This window comes from Maylandia zebra, linkage group LG16 (genome assembly GCF_041146795.1).
Source record: "Maylandia zebra isolate NMK-2024a linkage group LG16, Mzebra_GT3a, whole genome shotgun sequence".
Taxonomy (NCBI): Eukaryota; Metazoa; Chordata; class Actinopteri; order Cichliformes; family Cichlidae; genus Maylandia; species Maylandia zebra.
In genome coordinates, this window is record NC_135182.1 from 6014648 (window position 1) to 6027436 (window position 12789).

The 12789-nt window shown below is 38.8% G+C and overlaps 1 protein-coding gene across 1 annotated transcript; it reads left to right on the forward strand.

The window, feature by feature from the left end:
- Nucleotides 1-406: 406 nt before the first annotated feature.
- Nucleotides 407-12562, forward strand: ttf2 (transcription termination factor, RNA polymerase II). The gene is made up of 23 exons (XM_004573023.3): nt 407-497; nt 707-812; nt 1103-1189; nt 1358-1427; nt 1949-2815; nt 3247-3367; nt 3647-3829; nt 3935-4092; nt 4819-4900; nt 5083-5208; nt 5323-5473; nt 6038-6143; nt 6327-6511; nt 7052-7205; nt 7393-7484; nt 7736-7821; nt 8051-8193; nt 8315-8494; nt 8874-8932; nt 9053-9206; nt 10734-10816; nt 11159-11233; nt 11390-12562. The coding sequence occupies exons 1-23, from the start codon at nt 470-472 to the stop codon at nt 11532-11534; spliced, it is 3441 nt and encodes a 1146-aa protein (XP_004573080.3). The 5' UTR covers nt 407-469; the 3' UTR covers nt 11535-12562.
- The last annotated feature ends 227 nt before the right edge of the window (nt 12563-12789 follow it).

Genomic DNA, 12789 nt, shown 5'->3' on the forward strand with positions numbered 1-12789 from the left:
TAACTGTTTTTTAATGTCTTTTCATTTCATAGAAATGATAAATAATGCTTTTTATATACAAAACATACGTTTTTTTAAACTGAAAAGCAGCTTCTGCATACATGTAAAAAAAATCTTTTTACGGAACAGGTTTACGGAAGTTCTCGGAACTAGCTTATATCATATCCGGTTAAAAGTTAAATATATTGCACAATAAGAGTCATCAAGCAAATTCAATTTGGTGTTTGTTGAGTTTGCTTTCTTTAATATTGTTATATATTCAATAGTTATTGGTATTTGATGTTAATACATTATTATATATTATTTCTTTGTCCATCATAATACAATTTTGCTAAATAACTCGGACCTTGACTTTTATACTGACGTTTGAAGAGCGGATGTGTTATCCGAGAGCTGCGATTGGTCTATACAAAATACAGCTCTTCCCTTCACGTTCTAGTAACTGAAACTGAACTAATGTGTTGATAAAATGGAAAAGGTTGTATGTAGTATCCACGGTAAGTGGTAATCGGTCAGTGGTGATTAATTATGTGTTATAAAATGCTAAACTGGATATTGTGTTTGGTTTAAAGAGGTTATATTTGTGTTTTTATCCTGAGATAAAGGTTTGCTGCTTACATAGTTTAATAATTAGTTTAACCATCGGTTTAAATATTCTGCACTTCGAGTTTTTACGTGTTTCTAAAAAGAGACCTTTTTGTCACAGGTGGTGTGTGTATGTTAAAAACCGGATTAAAAGATGGACCAAATAAAGGCAAGAGCTTCTACGTCTGCGTTGACAAGCAAGGATGTGATTTTAGTCAACAAACCAGGTATTCCCACGATGACAATAGGCCACTCTACTGTATTTTCAGACCTGAAGCAGTCATTGTCACTGTGTTTGAACCAAATAATAATCTCTTGACTATTCCTTGACTATATCCTTACATTGCTTTTGTTCCATTCATCTCAGTAGCCAACTTTACTATACTCATTGGCTCTCTCCAAACATCTGAGGTTAAAAGTGTTGGTTATTCAGTGACATATTGTTAAAGTTATTGATAAACAAATGTGTGTGTTGCACAAATATTTGTTTTATTGACATGAATTATCATGTCTCTAGCATTTCACCATCACACTGCCTCCATCATGAAGATTCAATGGTGGAACTCCAGGCTCTCAACTACAGTCAGCAACAGCAGGGCTATAGGTGTGTGTGTGTGTGTGTGTGTGTGTGTGTGTGTGTGTGTGTGTGTGTGTGTGTGTGTGTGTGTGTGAGAAAGAAATCTGAAATCGCATGCTTATACACAGCTTATATGACTAGAAACCAGGTCGGTTAGACTGTGTATTTAACTGCAAATTCCTTCTCGTTTTCCAGGTTGTTCTACCGATGTGCTGTAGGTAAAAAAGCAGGCCAGAGGTGGTGTGGAAATGTACCCTGGACTGCAGTAAGTGCTGTCACAGACTTCCCAACACACACTTGTTTTTTTATATACATTCAATATCTGTATCACCAACGGTTTCTGGCCATCGCATTGAGATATTAATTAAAGATAGTTATTAGTTATTAAAAATGCGGTTAATTAAAGTTTTAAGTTATTATTCTCACTACTCCACTAATAATTAAACTTGTACAAATTAGTCAGTTCATTGGTCAGTCACTCAAAACAAAAGTAATCCTTACCTCTTTTGTATTTGTTTTTCTTTTGTTGTTTTTTCTTTAATGCTGTAACTGTAAATTTTTTACGGTTTTCCTGGCGTACGCATTGATTAATACATTTATTATGTAAACAATCATAAGTTGCAGCCTTAAATAGGATGTAGCTAAATGGTATGAACAAGTATTTTTCCTATTCTGAACTATTTACTCTTTTTAAACACCACATTAGGGATTAGTTGTTATTAGACACCTTTCTGTAAATCTCTATGATACATTTTTTTTAAAGTGTGTTGTTTTCCATGATTGCAGCCAGAAACAGAAAAGAGAAGCCCTCTGTCTGACACACAGCTACAGCCCTCATGTCTTCCACCTGTACGAAACCCCTTTAAGGCACCAAGCCAGACAGACAAGGACTCTGGGTGGAGAAAGTTGCACAACAATAGACATGAAGAGAGAGAAGCAAGTCACAAGGCTGAAGGAAGAGCAAATTACCAGAAAGAAAATGAAAGGCAACAAGGTGCAGGAGTGGAAGAAAAGGCAGATGATAAGCACAGGTCGTCGGATACTTACCGGGGTAAACAACTTCCACCGGGGATGAAGTTAAAAAAGAGAGTTTCAGATGAGGAGAACAACAGTCCCAAAGAAAACAGTGTTGAAAAAAGAACCGAGAAGATTCAAGACACGCCCGAGCAGAACCGCATCAAGCAAGGAGAAGCAGAAAAGGGCATTTCTTCCTCCAACGTCAAGACTGTTCATTCTGAGTCATCAAACAAACATCAACTCAAAACAATCAATCAAACTGCACCAGTTTCTCACAGGAACTTGACTCAGCAACCATCTGATGCTGAAACCTCTCAGGTGAAAGAAACCAAACAAATACTAGAAAACAGCAGCTGCACCCATGCATCCAGAGACTCTGACAGCAGCAGGAGCCCCATACCTGACAATCCAACTCAGCCAGAGTCCAGTCAGCCCAACAGTCCCGAAAACGATGATGATGATGATGTGGTACTGGTGTCGGTGAAGCCTGCTCCGCAAAAGACTCCTCCTGTTTCTACTGTCCAAAAGACACTGACCAACTTCCCAGGATTCCAGCCAGCTTCTAACATCAAAAAGCCGGTGGAAAACCCCAAAGGGCTGCAGAACCTGCTCACCGTTCAGCTCCAGCAGAAAAAGGTGTCTGCATTAAGAAATCTGTTAATTAACCGCCCTGATATACTCATATCAGTCACTCCTAGCCGGCGTTTCCCAAAACACCGAAGAATATTTGTAGTACTTGTAATTATATCATAGTAAATAATCTGCAAGCTCTCAGAATGTGCTTTTCTCTTTAAATGTTAAAGTTGCCACTGTTAGCTACACTAGCTGACAGAGTAGGCTGAGGTAGCTGTTAAGTACAGTTTAGTTCACAAGTCCAGCAATGTGATTTATGATTAGGCTGATATCTAATTGGCTGGTATTAGCTAACTGCTAATCCTTCAGTTTCAGCATATATAACAGCCCATAAATTACACACTCCAATACTGTATACATCACAACAACAAATACTACAGAGCAGCTGGTTAGTTTAATACTCAGGCTTATGAGAGCTCTTTGTCTTCACTCAGGCCACTCTATCTTCAGTAAACTTGGAGGCGCTACCAGATAAAGGAGAGAGGCTGAGGACACAGGTTAAAGAGCTGGAGGAAGCCCTGGAGTCACTGAGCCTCACTGCTGCTTCTCAGCCTGGTAGGAGTCACACTGCACATGAGAAATAATAGAATAGTGTTTTCAGATGGTTTATTCAAGTGCTTTTTAGTTATTCCACTATGTACCTCAGCTATACTCCCAGTTAAGCCCTTATGCTTACACGGGCAAAACCTTGAGGGACTTTTTTGTCTTAGTAAGCGCTGTGTAATTTGATGTTCTTTGATTTTCTTTCTGTCAAACAAACGTGCAGGTGAAAGTGTAATAATAAAACCAACAAGGTTTTTTAGATTTGGCTGGATGTCTGTGTCTCCCTTTCAGAGTCTGAGGAAGCGTGTAGCAGCACTGATTCTGGTTTCAGCACCACTCAGATGAATCCATTCAGCCGGCAGGGCGGGACCATCCTGCTCCCTGCTCCTCCAGCCCCGGGCCTGCACCATCATCAGGCCTCTGGTGGCTCTCTGGAGCTCCAGCTGAGCCAGGGATACTCTCAGATGTATGGAGGTATGCCATATGGGAAAGAGAAACACTTCTATAAAATGTGTAATTTATTTTTTTTTAACTTGAAATAAATATAGATTGCTAATCATTCATCCTTAATGTTTCCAGCATACCCACAGGCACAGACATTTTATGGGGGTAGAATGACCAACGACCGTCTTCTGGCGGTGAAAAATGCCACCTGTGAGGCCATCGACCATCTCCACAAGTCCCTGGAGTCCTGTCCTGATGCCGAGGCTGAGGCCCCTGATCCCAAGGGTATCAAGGTGTTACACACTGCTTCACTCACTACTGTGGCAAAAAAAAAATCTGACAACAACGACTACATTTTCACAAAAACTTCAAAAATAAAGGAAACTCATAGCAGCACTCAGATATTCTGACTGATTACACAAGGCTTAGTGCTCGGCTCTGTCAGTAAATAGTTACATTTAGAATTTTTAAGCTGTTGTGATATAGAAGATAGTGGATGACAGACAACTCTTAGCAGGAGAGGTTGAAATCTTACACGAATAGTTTCACCGAAAAGCATCATCCAAAATTTCAAGATATGAAAGCCCACTTTTAAATTCATCTATCGGCAATTTTTACATGACACTCAGCGCAGGCGAGCGCCATCTTTACTCTGATTTGACTGCTCAGACTGAGGCTGCACTGCATAAAAAATACCTGGTGTCTGACTGAGTACCATTTATTTACTCTCATTTTGAGGATGGTTTTCTGCTTCTAGTATTGCAGCCACATTTTAAGGTCAGCCTTAGAAATATAGCTTCCGATTGTAGCTCATAGTTTTACATTATTATGCTCTAAGAAATTGCATCTGAATGTAATCTTTATGTGTCCATATATTTTAATTAATTTTCATTTTTGCGTCACAACATTTTCTTTTATTGACAAAACTGTCACAATTTAGAATGGTACAGCCTGTATTTCCTCTTTTGATTGGACGATGATGTTAGGCTAAGATTGCTGCATTGTGATTGGTTGCTCAGGTGCCTCTCCTGCCCCATCAGAGGAGAGCTTTGGCCTGGTTGCTCTGGAGAGAAACGCAGAGTCCTTGTGGAGGAATACTGGGTGAGTGTTTTTGGAAATAAGCCCGTGGGGTCTGTTTGTTACATTTAATTTGCTATTCTATGTACAGAAATGGTCTCCTCAGGCCAGTCAGTTTGCTCACATGACAAAGAGAGGAACACCTCGCTTCTTACCATTTCTTCATCTTTTTTCTAGTACATCTCATTTGTATTCTTTTCAATCAGCGGATGACATGGGTCTGGGGAAGACCTTGACCATGATTTCTCTCATACTGGCCATGAAGATGAAAGCAAAAAAGGACAAGGAGGAGATGGAAGAGAAGAAGAAGGATAGCTGGTTATCCAAAACTGGTAACAAGAACCTTTTGTCATTGACTCAGTGGATCAAATAAAATCTAGTTAAATAAAATTATACAGTTCTTCCTGGTTTTTTTTTTAGCTATTTCCTTGTTTTTTTGTGTCCAGACTGCATCCCTGTGTTGTCTAAGGGCACTCTTATCATCTGCCCTGCCTCCCTGGTGCACCACTGGAAGAAGGAGATTGACAGACATGTCAAGACGGGCAAGTTGACGGTGTACCTGTACCACGGCCCGAACCGTGAGAGAAGTGCCAGAGCGTAAGAAAGCTGCAAACTTTGTCACACACACATTGCTGTTTATTTCTCCGCTCTGCCTTTATCTCAGTTTGTAATGGTGCAGTCGCATCTTATTCTTTGAGGAGCCACACAAAGTTCCTGCAGTGACAGTTGACCTTTTTTACCTTTGTGCCAAACAATTACATATTAAAATGTTGGTATTAGAGGTCATAGTAAAGCACTGTAGGAACAAGAATGTCCTGCAAATGTTTCATAAAGAGAAAGCTTGGAAAAGCCAAAACTCAGTACAGTCGTAAACATGAGTAAAGCAGACAAAAAGGAGCTCCGCTGTCATAACTGTCGTTATTTTTGCAAAGCACACCTCTCGGGAAAACATGCTTTCACAGACAAAATGAAATGATGCACACGGGGGAATTGATTTGTGTACTGTAAATGTTTGATCTTGTGTTTGTGCAAAGTAGTGGAGAGCAGCTCTGTCATTGTTTCTTTGACATGTCAAAGATCTTCATTACAGCTGTTCTTTTCCCATTTGAAGGACATTTGAGTCACAAAAACTAAATACAGTGTTGTGCATGTGTCCACCAGACTGGCAGATTACGATGTGGTGGTGACTACCTACAGCCTAGTGTCCAAGGAGATCCCGGTCCAAAAAGAAGAGGCCGATAAACCCAACACGGATAAGGACGATGTGGTAAATACTACATATACGACCGGAACCAAAGCCTTCAGTGTTAACACTGAAGATGCTGGCAGCAGCACTAAAAAGGAAAATACTGTTTTCGTGATTTCTTACTAAGATAAGAGCAGTGTTGGAAACATCACTTTCAGCAAAATGAAATAACTTACAAACACACTTCCCATTATTTTTCTTCAGCGTCCAGGCTCAGCTCCTCTCCTGCGAGTGTCCTGGGCCCGCATAATTCTGGATGAAGCCCACAGCATCAAAAACCCAAAAGTGCAGACCTCCATGGCTGTCTGTCAGCTGAGGGCCGGAGCCCGTTGGGCTGTCACTGGTACACCCATTCAGAACAACCTGCTGGACATGTACTCGCTGCTCAAGTAAGACAACAGCACAGTGAATACAAGTTTCTAACCCATCCTGTGTTTTGTTAGCCTGCTGCACATGTGTGGTCCGTTTTTAATATTTGGGACAGTTTTTAAGTATTTTCATAATATGGTGCAGACTGACGAGATAATACGCCTGTTTTTAATAAGTTACATATAAATCATGAAGTCTGGAATATTTGATCACACAGTTGAGCTTCTTAAATAACTAAAACAACGTCTGACAAATCCTCTTCTAACCTTGGCTTGTGTATTTCAGCTGTGTGACATGGATGTTTTATACTTGAAGATAAAAACATGCAAAGGATACACCAGTGCATCCTCGATTACAGCTCCTCTGGAAAGGCTCCTTTCTCCTCTGTCCTCCAGATACAGTTTTCAGTCTGGAGGACTGAGCTTAATATTTGTTTCACAAGCAGAAGGATGTAGGACGGAGGAGACAAGGAAGCACAAATGAAATGAACACATTAGGAATAATAAATGTATTTCATGAATGAGATCCTGTTCTTTCACTGCGTTCCTCTGTCTTTTCAGGTTTCTGCGTTGTTCTCCGTTCGACGAGTACAAACTGTGGAAAGCTCAGGTGGACAACGGCTCCAAGAGAGGCAGAGAGCGACTCAACATCCTGACCAGGACTCTGCTGCTCCGACGAACCAAAGACCAACGGGACAGCACAGGCCAACCACTGGTAGAGAGACACACACACAGACTCCATGAACATCTGTCTTTATGGTAGCACATCAGGAAATACACTCACTATTAGGAGTTTGCCACCATTAAATTAAAAAACATAAACAAGCAAAGTATCTTTTAGCTTCTGGGAGTGTATGTTTAATTACAAAATATAACCAGAAACTAAAGCAGTTTTGTTTCAGGTGTCTCTTCCTGATCGGACTTCCGAGGTGCATCGACTCAAACTTTCTGAGGATGAGCAGGCTGTGTATGATGTGTTATTTGCCCAGTCCAGGTAAAAGTCTATCTTTTCAGAAAGACATGAACCTTTGTGAAATGCAAAGGCAGAGTTACAGTTAGGGGTTTAATTAACATTTTTAAAGCCCAAGACGTTCTGTTTGTATTGTTCATTTCACTATTTTATTTCCTGCATTTTCATCTTTGTTTTTTATTTGGACATCTTGATGTTTTTACCTTTTTGAGGGTTGTGAAACTAGGAATTAAGTCAATTATAAAAAGTCAATTATATATTTTTCTCTCCTCCAGATCTACTCTGCAGAGCTACCTAAAGCAACATGAAGGAAATGATGTGAAGAAAGGAAGCACTTCCAGTTCTAATCCCTTTGAGAAAGGTGAGGCCTCACCAATAAATAAACTTAATCTGAGCAAAGGTTGTTTTGCAGTCACGATTGCATATTATTATACGAGGTGCATAATTAAATTTGCGTGTAGAAAACAACAGAAATTAAACTGGAAGCTGGGACGGCACTTTTGCCTTAAGTCAAACTCTTTTAGCAATCAGTGTTTGCTAGTAGCAGTAATGGTGATTTAAAATAGTGTTCACTCTCTCTGTCTCTCCAGTGGCCCAGGAGTTTGGTTTGTCCCAGGCTGATCCTGCTCTGTCGAGCTCCCAGCAGGCTAAGCAGGTGTCCAGCACCGTCCACATCCTGTCCTTGCTGCTGCGCCTCCGACAATGTTGCTGTCACCTCTCACTTCTTAAGAAGGTACACACTTTCACGTGCTGTCATAAGGCTTTCCAGCAATGTCTATAATTTAAAAAGACACACATAATGATACAAACTGAATACTGCACACACCTATTTCACACCTGTCTCCTGTGCTTAGACTCTGGACTCATCGGAGCTGCAGGGTGATGGGATCGTCTTATCTCTGGAGGAGCAGCTCAATGCTCTGTCGCTCTCCTCCAGCCCCTCGCCATCTGGCCCTGATCCCAAAGACTCTGTGGCCCTCAATGGCACACGCTTCCCCTCGCGGCTGTTTGAGGGCACTAGCAGGAGCACCAAGGTGGGCAATAGATCAGCACACTAACATCACAGTTACTGGCAGAATGTGAAAATGTGTGCTGCTGTCTGATATAGAAGGTGAAATAAGATCAGGGTATGATTGTTTTTGTTGATCAAAAGTCACAATAAAGTCACCAATGAAGTCACTGGGTGTGGATTGTTTGCCCTCAGTTGGAGCCTTTGGATCTTTCCCACACAGATTCAGCTCTAAATCGTGATTTGACATGATTGTTTTCATGCTAAATGTTTTAAAATTCATAGCTGACCATTTGTCTTTGTTAGAGGCAGGGAAAATGCACAATGTATGTGATAAGAGCGCATGGTGGTCCAGTTCAAAGTCTGTTAGTTAGTTAGTATTAAAAGATCAATTTTCCTTCTAGATCTCTGCTATCATCTCTGAACTGAAGGCGATCAGAGAGAAGAGTAATGATCACAAAAGGTAAAACATTACACATCACAATAATTCAGAGTTCATGTCTTTTTTTTCACAATTAATAACAATTTTCATGTTACCTTCTCATATGTGGTCTTCATGGCGTGTCTCGCCCTTATTGTCCAGTGTGATCGTGTCCCAGTGGACCAGCATGCTCCAAATTGTAGCAGTTCATCTGCAGCTGATGGGGTTAACGTACAGCGTCATCGACGGGACCGTCAACCCTAAACGCCGCATGGACCTGGTGGAAGAATTCAACACTAACCCAAAGGGACCACAGGTAAATGTCTCTATTTTTGTCAAATGGAGCATGTCTGAATGAAGCCGACTGGGGGGGTTGAAGGTTTTTTTTGCATTTATCACATTCCTGGTGAACCCCACTCTCTCCCTTCCCTGTTCCGGTCCACTTCTCAGCTAATCACCTTTCGAACGACTTACATCATCATACACGTCGAGCAATGTGAAGTTTAGATTTTGGAGAACTGCACAGGAGCATGTTTAGACCTCCTCCCTGTAGATAATTACCTTCACAAAGAGACACAGCCGCAGGAGCATAAATTAAGCATAATGAGGCGGCACAATGGTTTCCATACTTCTAACCAACAGGTGGCAGTAATGCACCAAGTAAAGGAGTTGACATGAATGAAAACGATGTAGAATTTAAGATGTTCATAATCTTAATGAGGATTAATCCATTCTGCACATTTAACAGAGTTTCACTAATAAACGTATTCAACTTTTATAAAAAATAAAAACAACTTTTATACAACGAGCTGCAAGGAAAATCCACATGGCATTTTTTACATCAAGAGCAGAGGACCTATATTTAAAATGATAAAATTATCACACCAGTAAGATATCAATGGGAGCTTTAAATATTGGAATGAAATTGGTACCACTTTCTACCGCTCAATCTAAATAAGATTTTGAAATACAAAAGACTCAAATTTACAACAATAAGACAACAACAACAATAAGAAACTTGTTTTATTTATTCTGACGTCCGGCCAGCGAAAATACATTAAAATAATCTAAGCTGGAGGAAGACTCTGGGATCTTCCATTACAGACGACGATTAGCAGAATATCTACCTGTTAAGATATTTTATAACCCCTAAATTAAACTGTGTACAGATAGGAGAAACAAGAACAGATGGACTTTTCTTTCTGTACGATTTATTTATGTAGCACTGCGAGCAACTTATCCGTAAAAGACAAATGCTTATTAAGAAGATTGCTTGCACAGCCAATGGGATAGCAATAACCCGTAAATGATTAAAACATGAACCCCTAATTAAGAATGACTGGATGGCACAGTGAGCAATATCAAAGACATGAAGATTTTCTTTTCTTTAAGCTAAAAAACTTATCAGTTTACAAAAAACTGTGAAAACACTGATGCACTATGTAAAACAGCAATAGTGGCTTCTTCTTTTTTTTTACTCTTTTTTTTTTTGTACTTGCACTGATAATCTGTGCATAAATGTAAGGCCAACTGTTCCTGTTTTTGTAATGTTTGCTCCATTTGTGAAGAATGCAGTTAAATAAAAAGTAAACAACAATAAATTATATGTTATAAACAGAAATTGCTGCAACACTGAAATGTAAATAATAATAGTAGTAATAATAATAATGATGATGATGATGATGATGGGACTTCTAGATTAGCTGTGATCATTATACCAAGTGTGCTATGCAGCTGAGAACTAAGCTTGAAGTGATAATGATGAAAATGAGTGTAATCAAACTGTTTTGTTGCACAGCTCTAAATGTATAGTGCTGCCTAATTGTTCTGGTTTTTGCTTCAGGTGATGCTGGTTTCTCTTTGTGCCGGGGGGGTTGGACTGAATCTGATCGGTGGGAATCACCTGTTCCTCATTGACATGCACTGGTGAGAGCCACATTGTCATTCAAAGAGCTGGAAAAGTATCACTTCTGTTGTTTGCCGTTCGCCGTTTAATGTAGCAAGCTGCATTTGAAATATATCTGTTGTGCAAATAATTTTTTCAATATTTTATCCTCTCTAATTTAATTTGTATCCTCTAAAGTATCTTGTGCCTTCACATTTCGCATTATAAGGAATGGCAAAGGACAATTTAAAGGCAGTTATAAACAAACATGTGCAGACGTCACACAATGCATTCTGCAGTTTTGCAGAGATTATGTTATTCCAAACTTAAGAAACATTTCTGTAAGGTAGAAGAAAGTTGTTTCAATTTTAACCCTTCAACAGGAACCCAGCTTTGGAGGATCAGGCCTGTGACCGCATCTATAGAGTGGGACAATATAAAGACGTCACCATCCACAGGTGACGCATCAGCTTCTAACTGAATCGCCACAAAATTTCTAGTTTGCATCTTTATTTTTAAGTTTTACTAAGCATGTAATGGTAACAATGATGTGTAAACTGCGTTTCTTTGTGCTAATAGTTTGTGTGTGTGTGTCTATGTGGCATTGTCAATAGGTTTGTGTGTGAAAACACAGTGGAGGAGAAAATTTCCACACTGCAGACAAAGAAGAAGGAGCTGGCACAGAATGTGCTGTCGGGAACCGGAAACACCCTCTCCAAACTCTCTCTGGCAGATCTCAAGATCATTTTTGGAGTCTGAATAAAGAGCTGTACCAGCTGACCAACAGCTATTCAGACATGCATTGTGTGAATGTATTAGGTTGTAACTTTAGAAAATGTTGAAATAACAATAATAATAACAACAACAACAACAACAATGGGGTAATGCATTACTTTAAAAGTACCATGTTATTTGTTACACCAAGGCTAAGAATTTTCCTCCAAACACTGAGCCATAACTGAGATGTTTAGATTAGTTACACTAAACAAAATATGTGGGCTTTTTCTAAAACTCTTTTTTGGGTTTGTTTTTGTTTGGGGGGTGGGGTTGTTAGTTTTTATTTGTATTCTTTCTTTTCTTTTTTTTTTCTTTTTTTTTGGACTGTTTAAACAGATGGTCAAATGCCAGAGCTGACACACAGCTGGACAGTATTTGAAACATATGTGTGTACACATACATTTAAACAGTTTCTTACTATATTTTGTAAAATTACATAATATTTTCCTCCATGTATTTTTGGTCTTCTGTTTCTTCCACCTGATTTATTTCTTTATACTTATATAAAGAAATACATTATATCATTATTATTATTATTATTGTTATTAATAATAATACTATTATCATCATAATTTTATACTAGTATTGCTGTATTTGTGTTGTTTGTGATGTAATGTTACAATAAATTTAGGTGATTAAAGTTATTAGAAGTGACTTCTGTTTTAGGCAGTAAACTGAAACGATTATTTAATTTTCTAAAGCTGCTTAAAGTTTACTCAGTTGAAAAACATGTTGCTAATATTGTGGCTTTTAAGGCATTTCAATATTGCACTTGTGATTATTAAAATATTATACATTGAAGACTAAAAACATGAGTGGATGACGTGTTTTTTTGTTTTGTTCTGTGCAGGAAGATGTGTGCTATATTTAAATATGTATAATTAGTTAGCAGACGGTCTGTTTTCACCAGGCAACGTGTTTTCAACGCTCGCAAATCACTGACTTTTGATGCCTTTAGTACATTTCGAACTTTTGGGCGTCATCGCCCGAAATAACAGAACAATAAAGAGAAAATTTAAAAATATATATGTTGTTAAAATTATTGTTATTCTTTAAACTTGTAGCAGGGCATAAAAGTCAGACGTTATGGAAAGCAATGAAATAGTTGTTTGTTGGTTTTAAATCACTTTAGCGTATTATAGCGTAATATATTGTTTCGATTAAAATTAATTATCGCCAAATCGCCTTTTTTTAGTACATCAGCAAAAATAAAATGTTTTATTTTTTGTAAATACTA

Excerpts from the sequence above, each read along its gene's own strand:
- ttf2 (XM_004573023.3), top strand. The coding sequence starts at position 470 with ATGGAAAAGGTTGTATGTAGTATCCACG. Across the intron at positions 7,206-7,392 it reads ACAGCACAGGCCAACCACTG|GTGTCTCTTCCTGATCGGAC; the intron begins GTAGAGAGACAC and ends GTTTTGTTTCAG. Across the intron at positions 8,933-9,052 it reads AAGAGTAATGATCACAAAAG|TGTGATCGTGTCCCAGTGGA; the intron begins GTAAAACATTAC and ends CTTATTGTCCAG.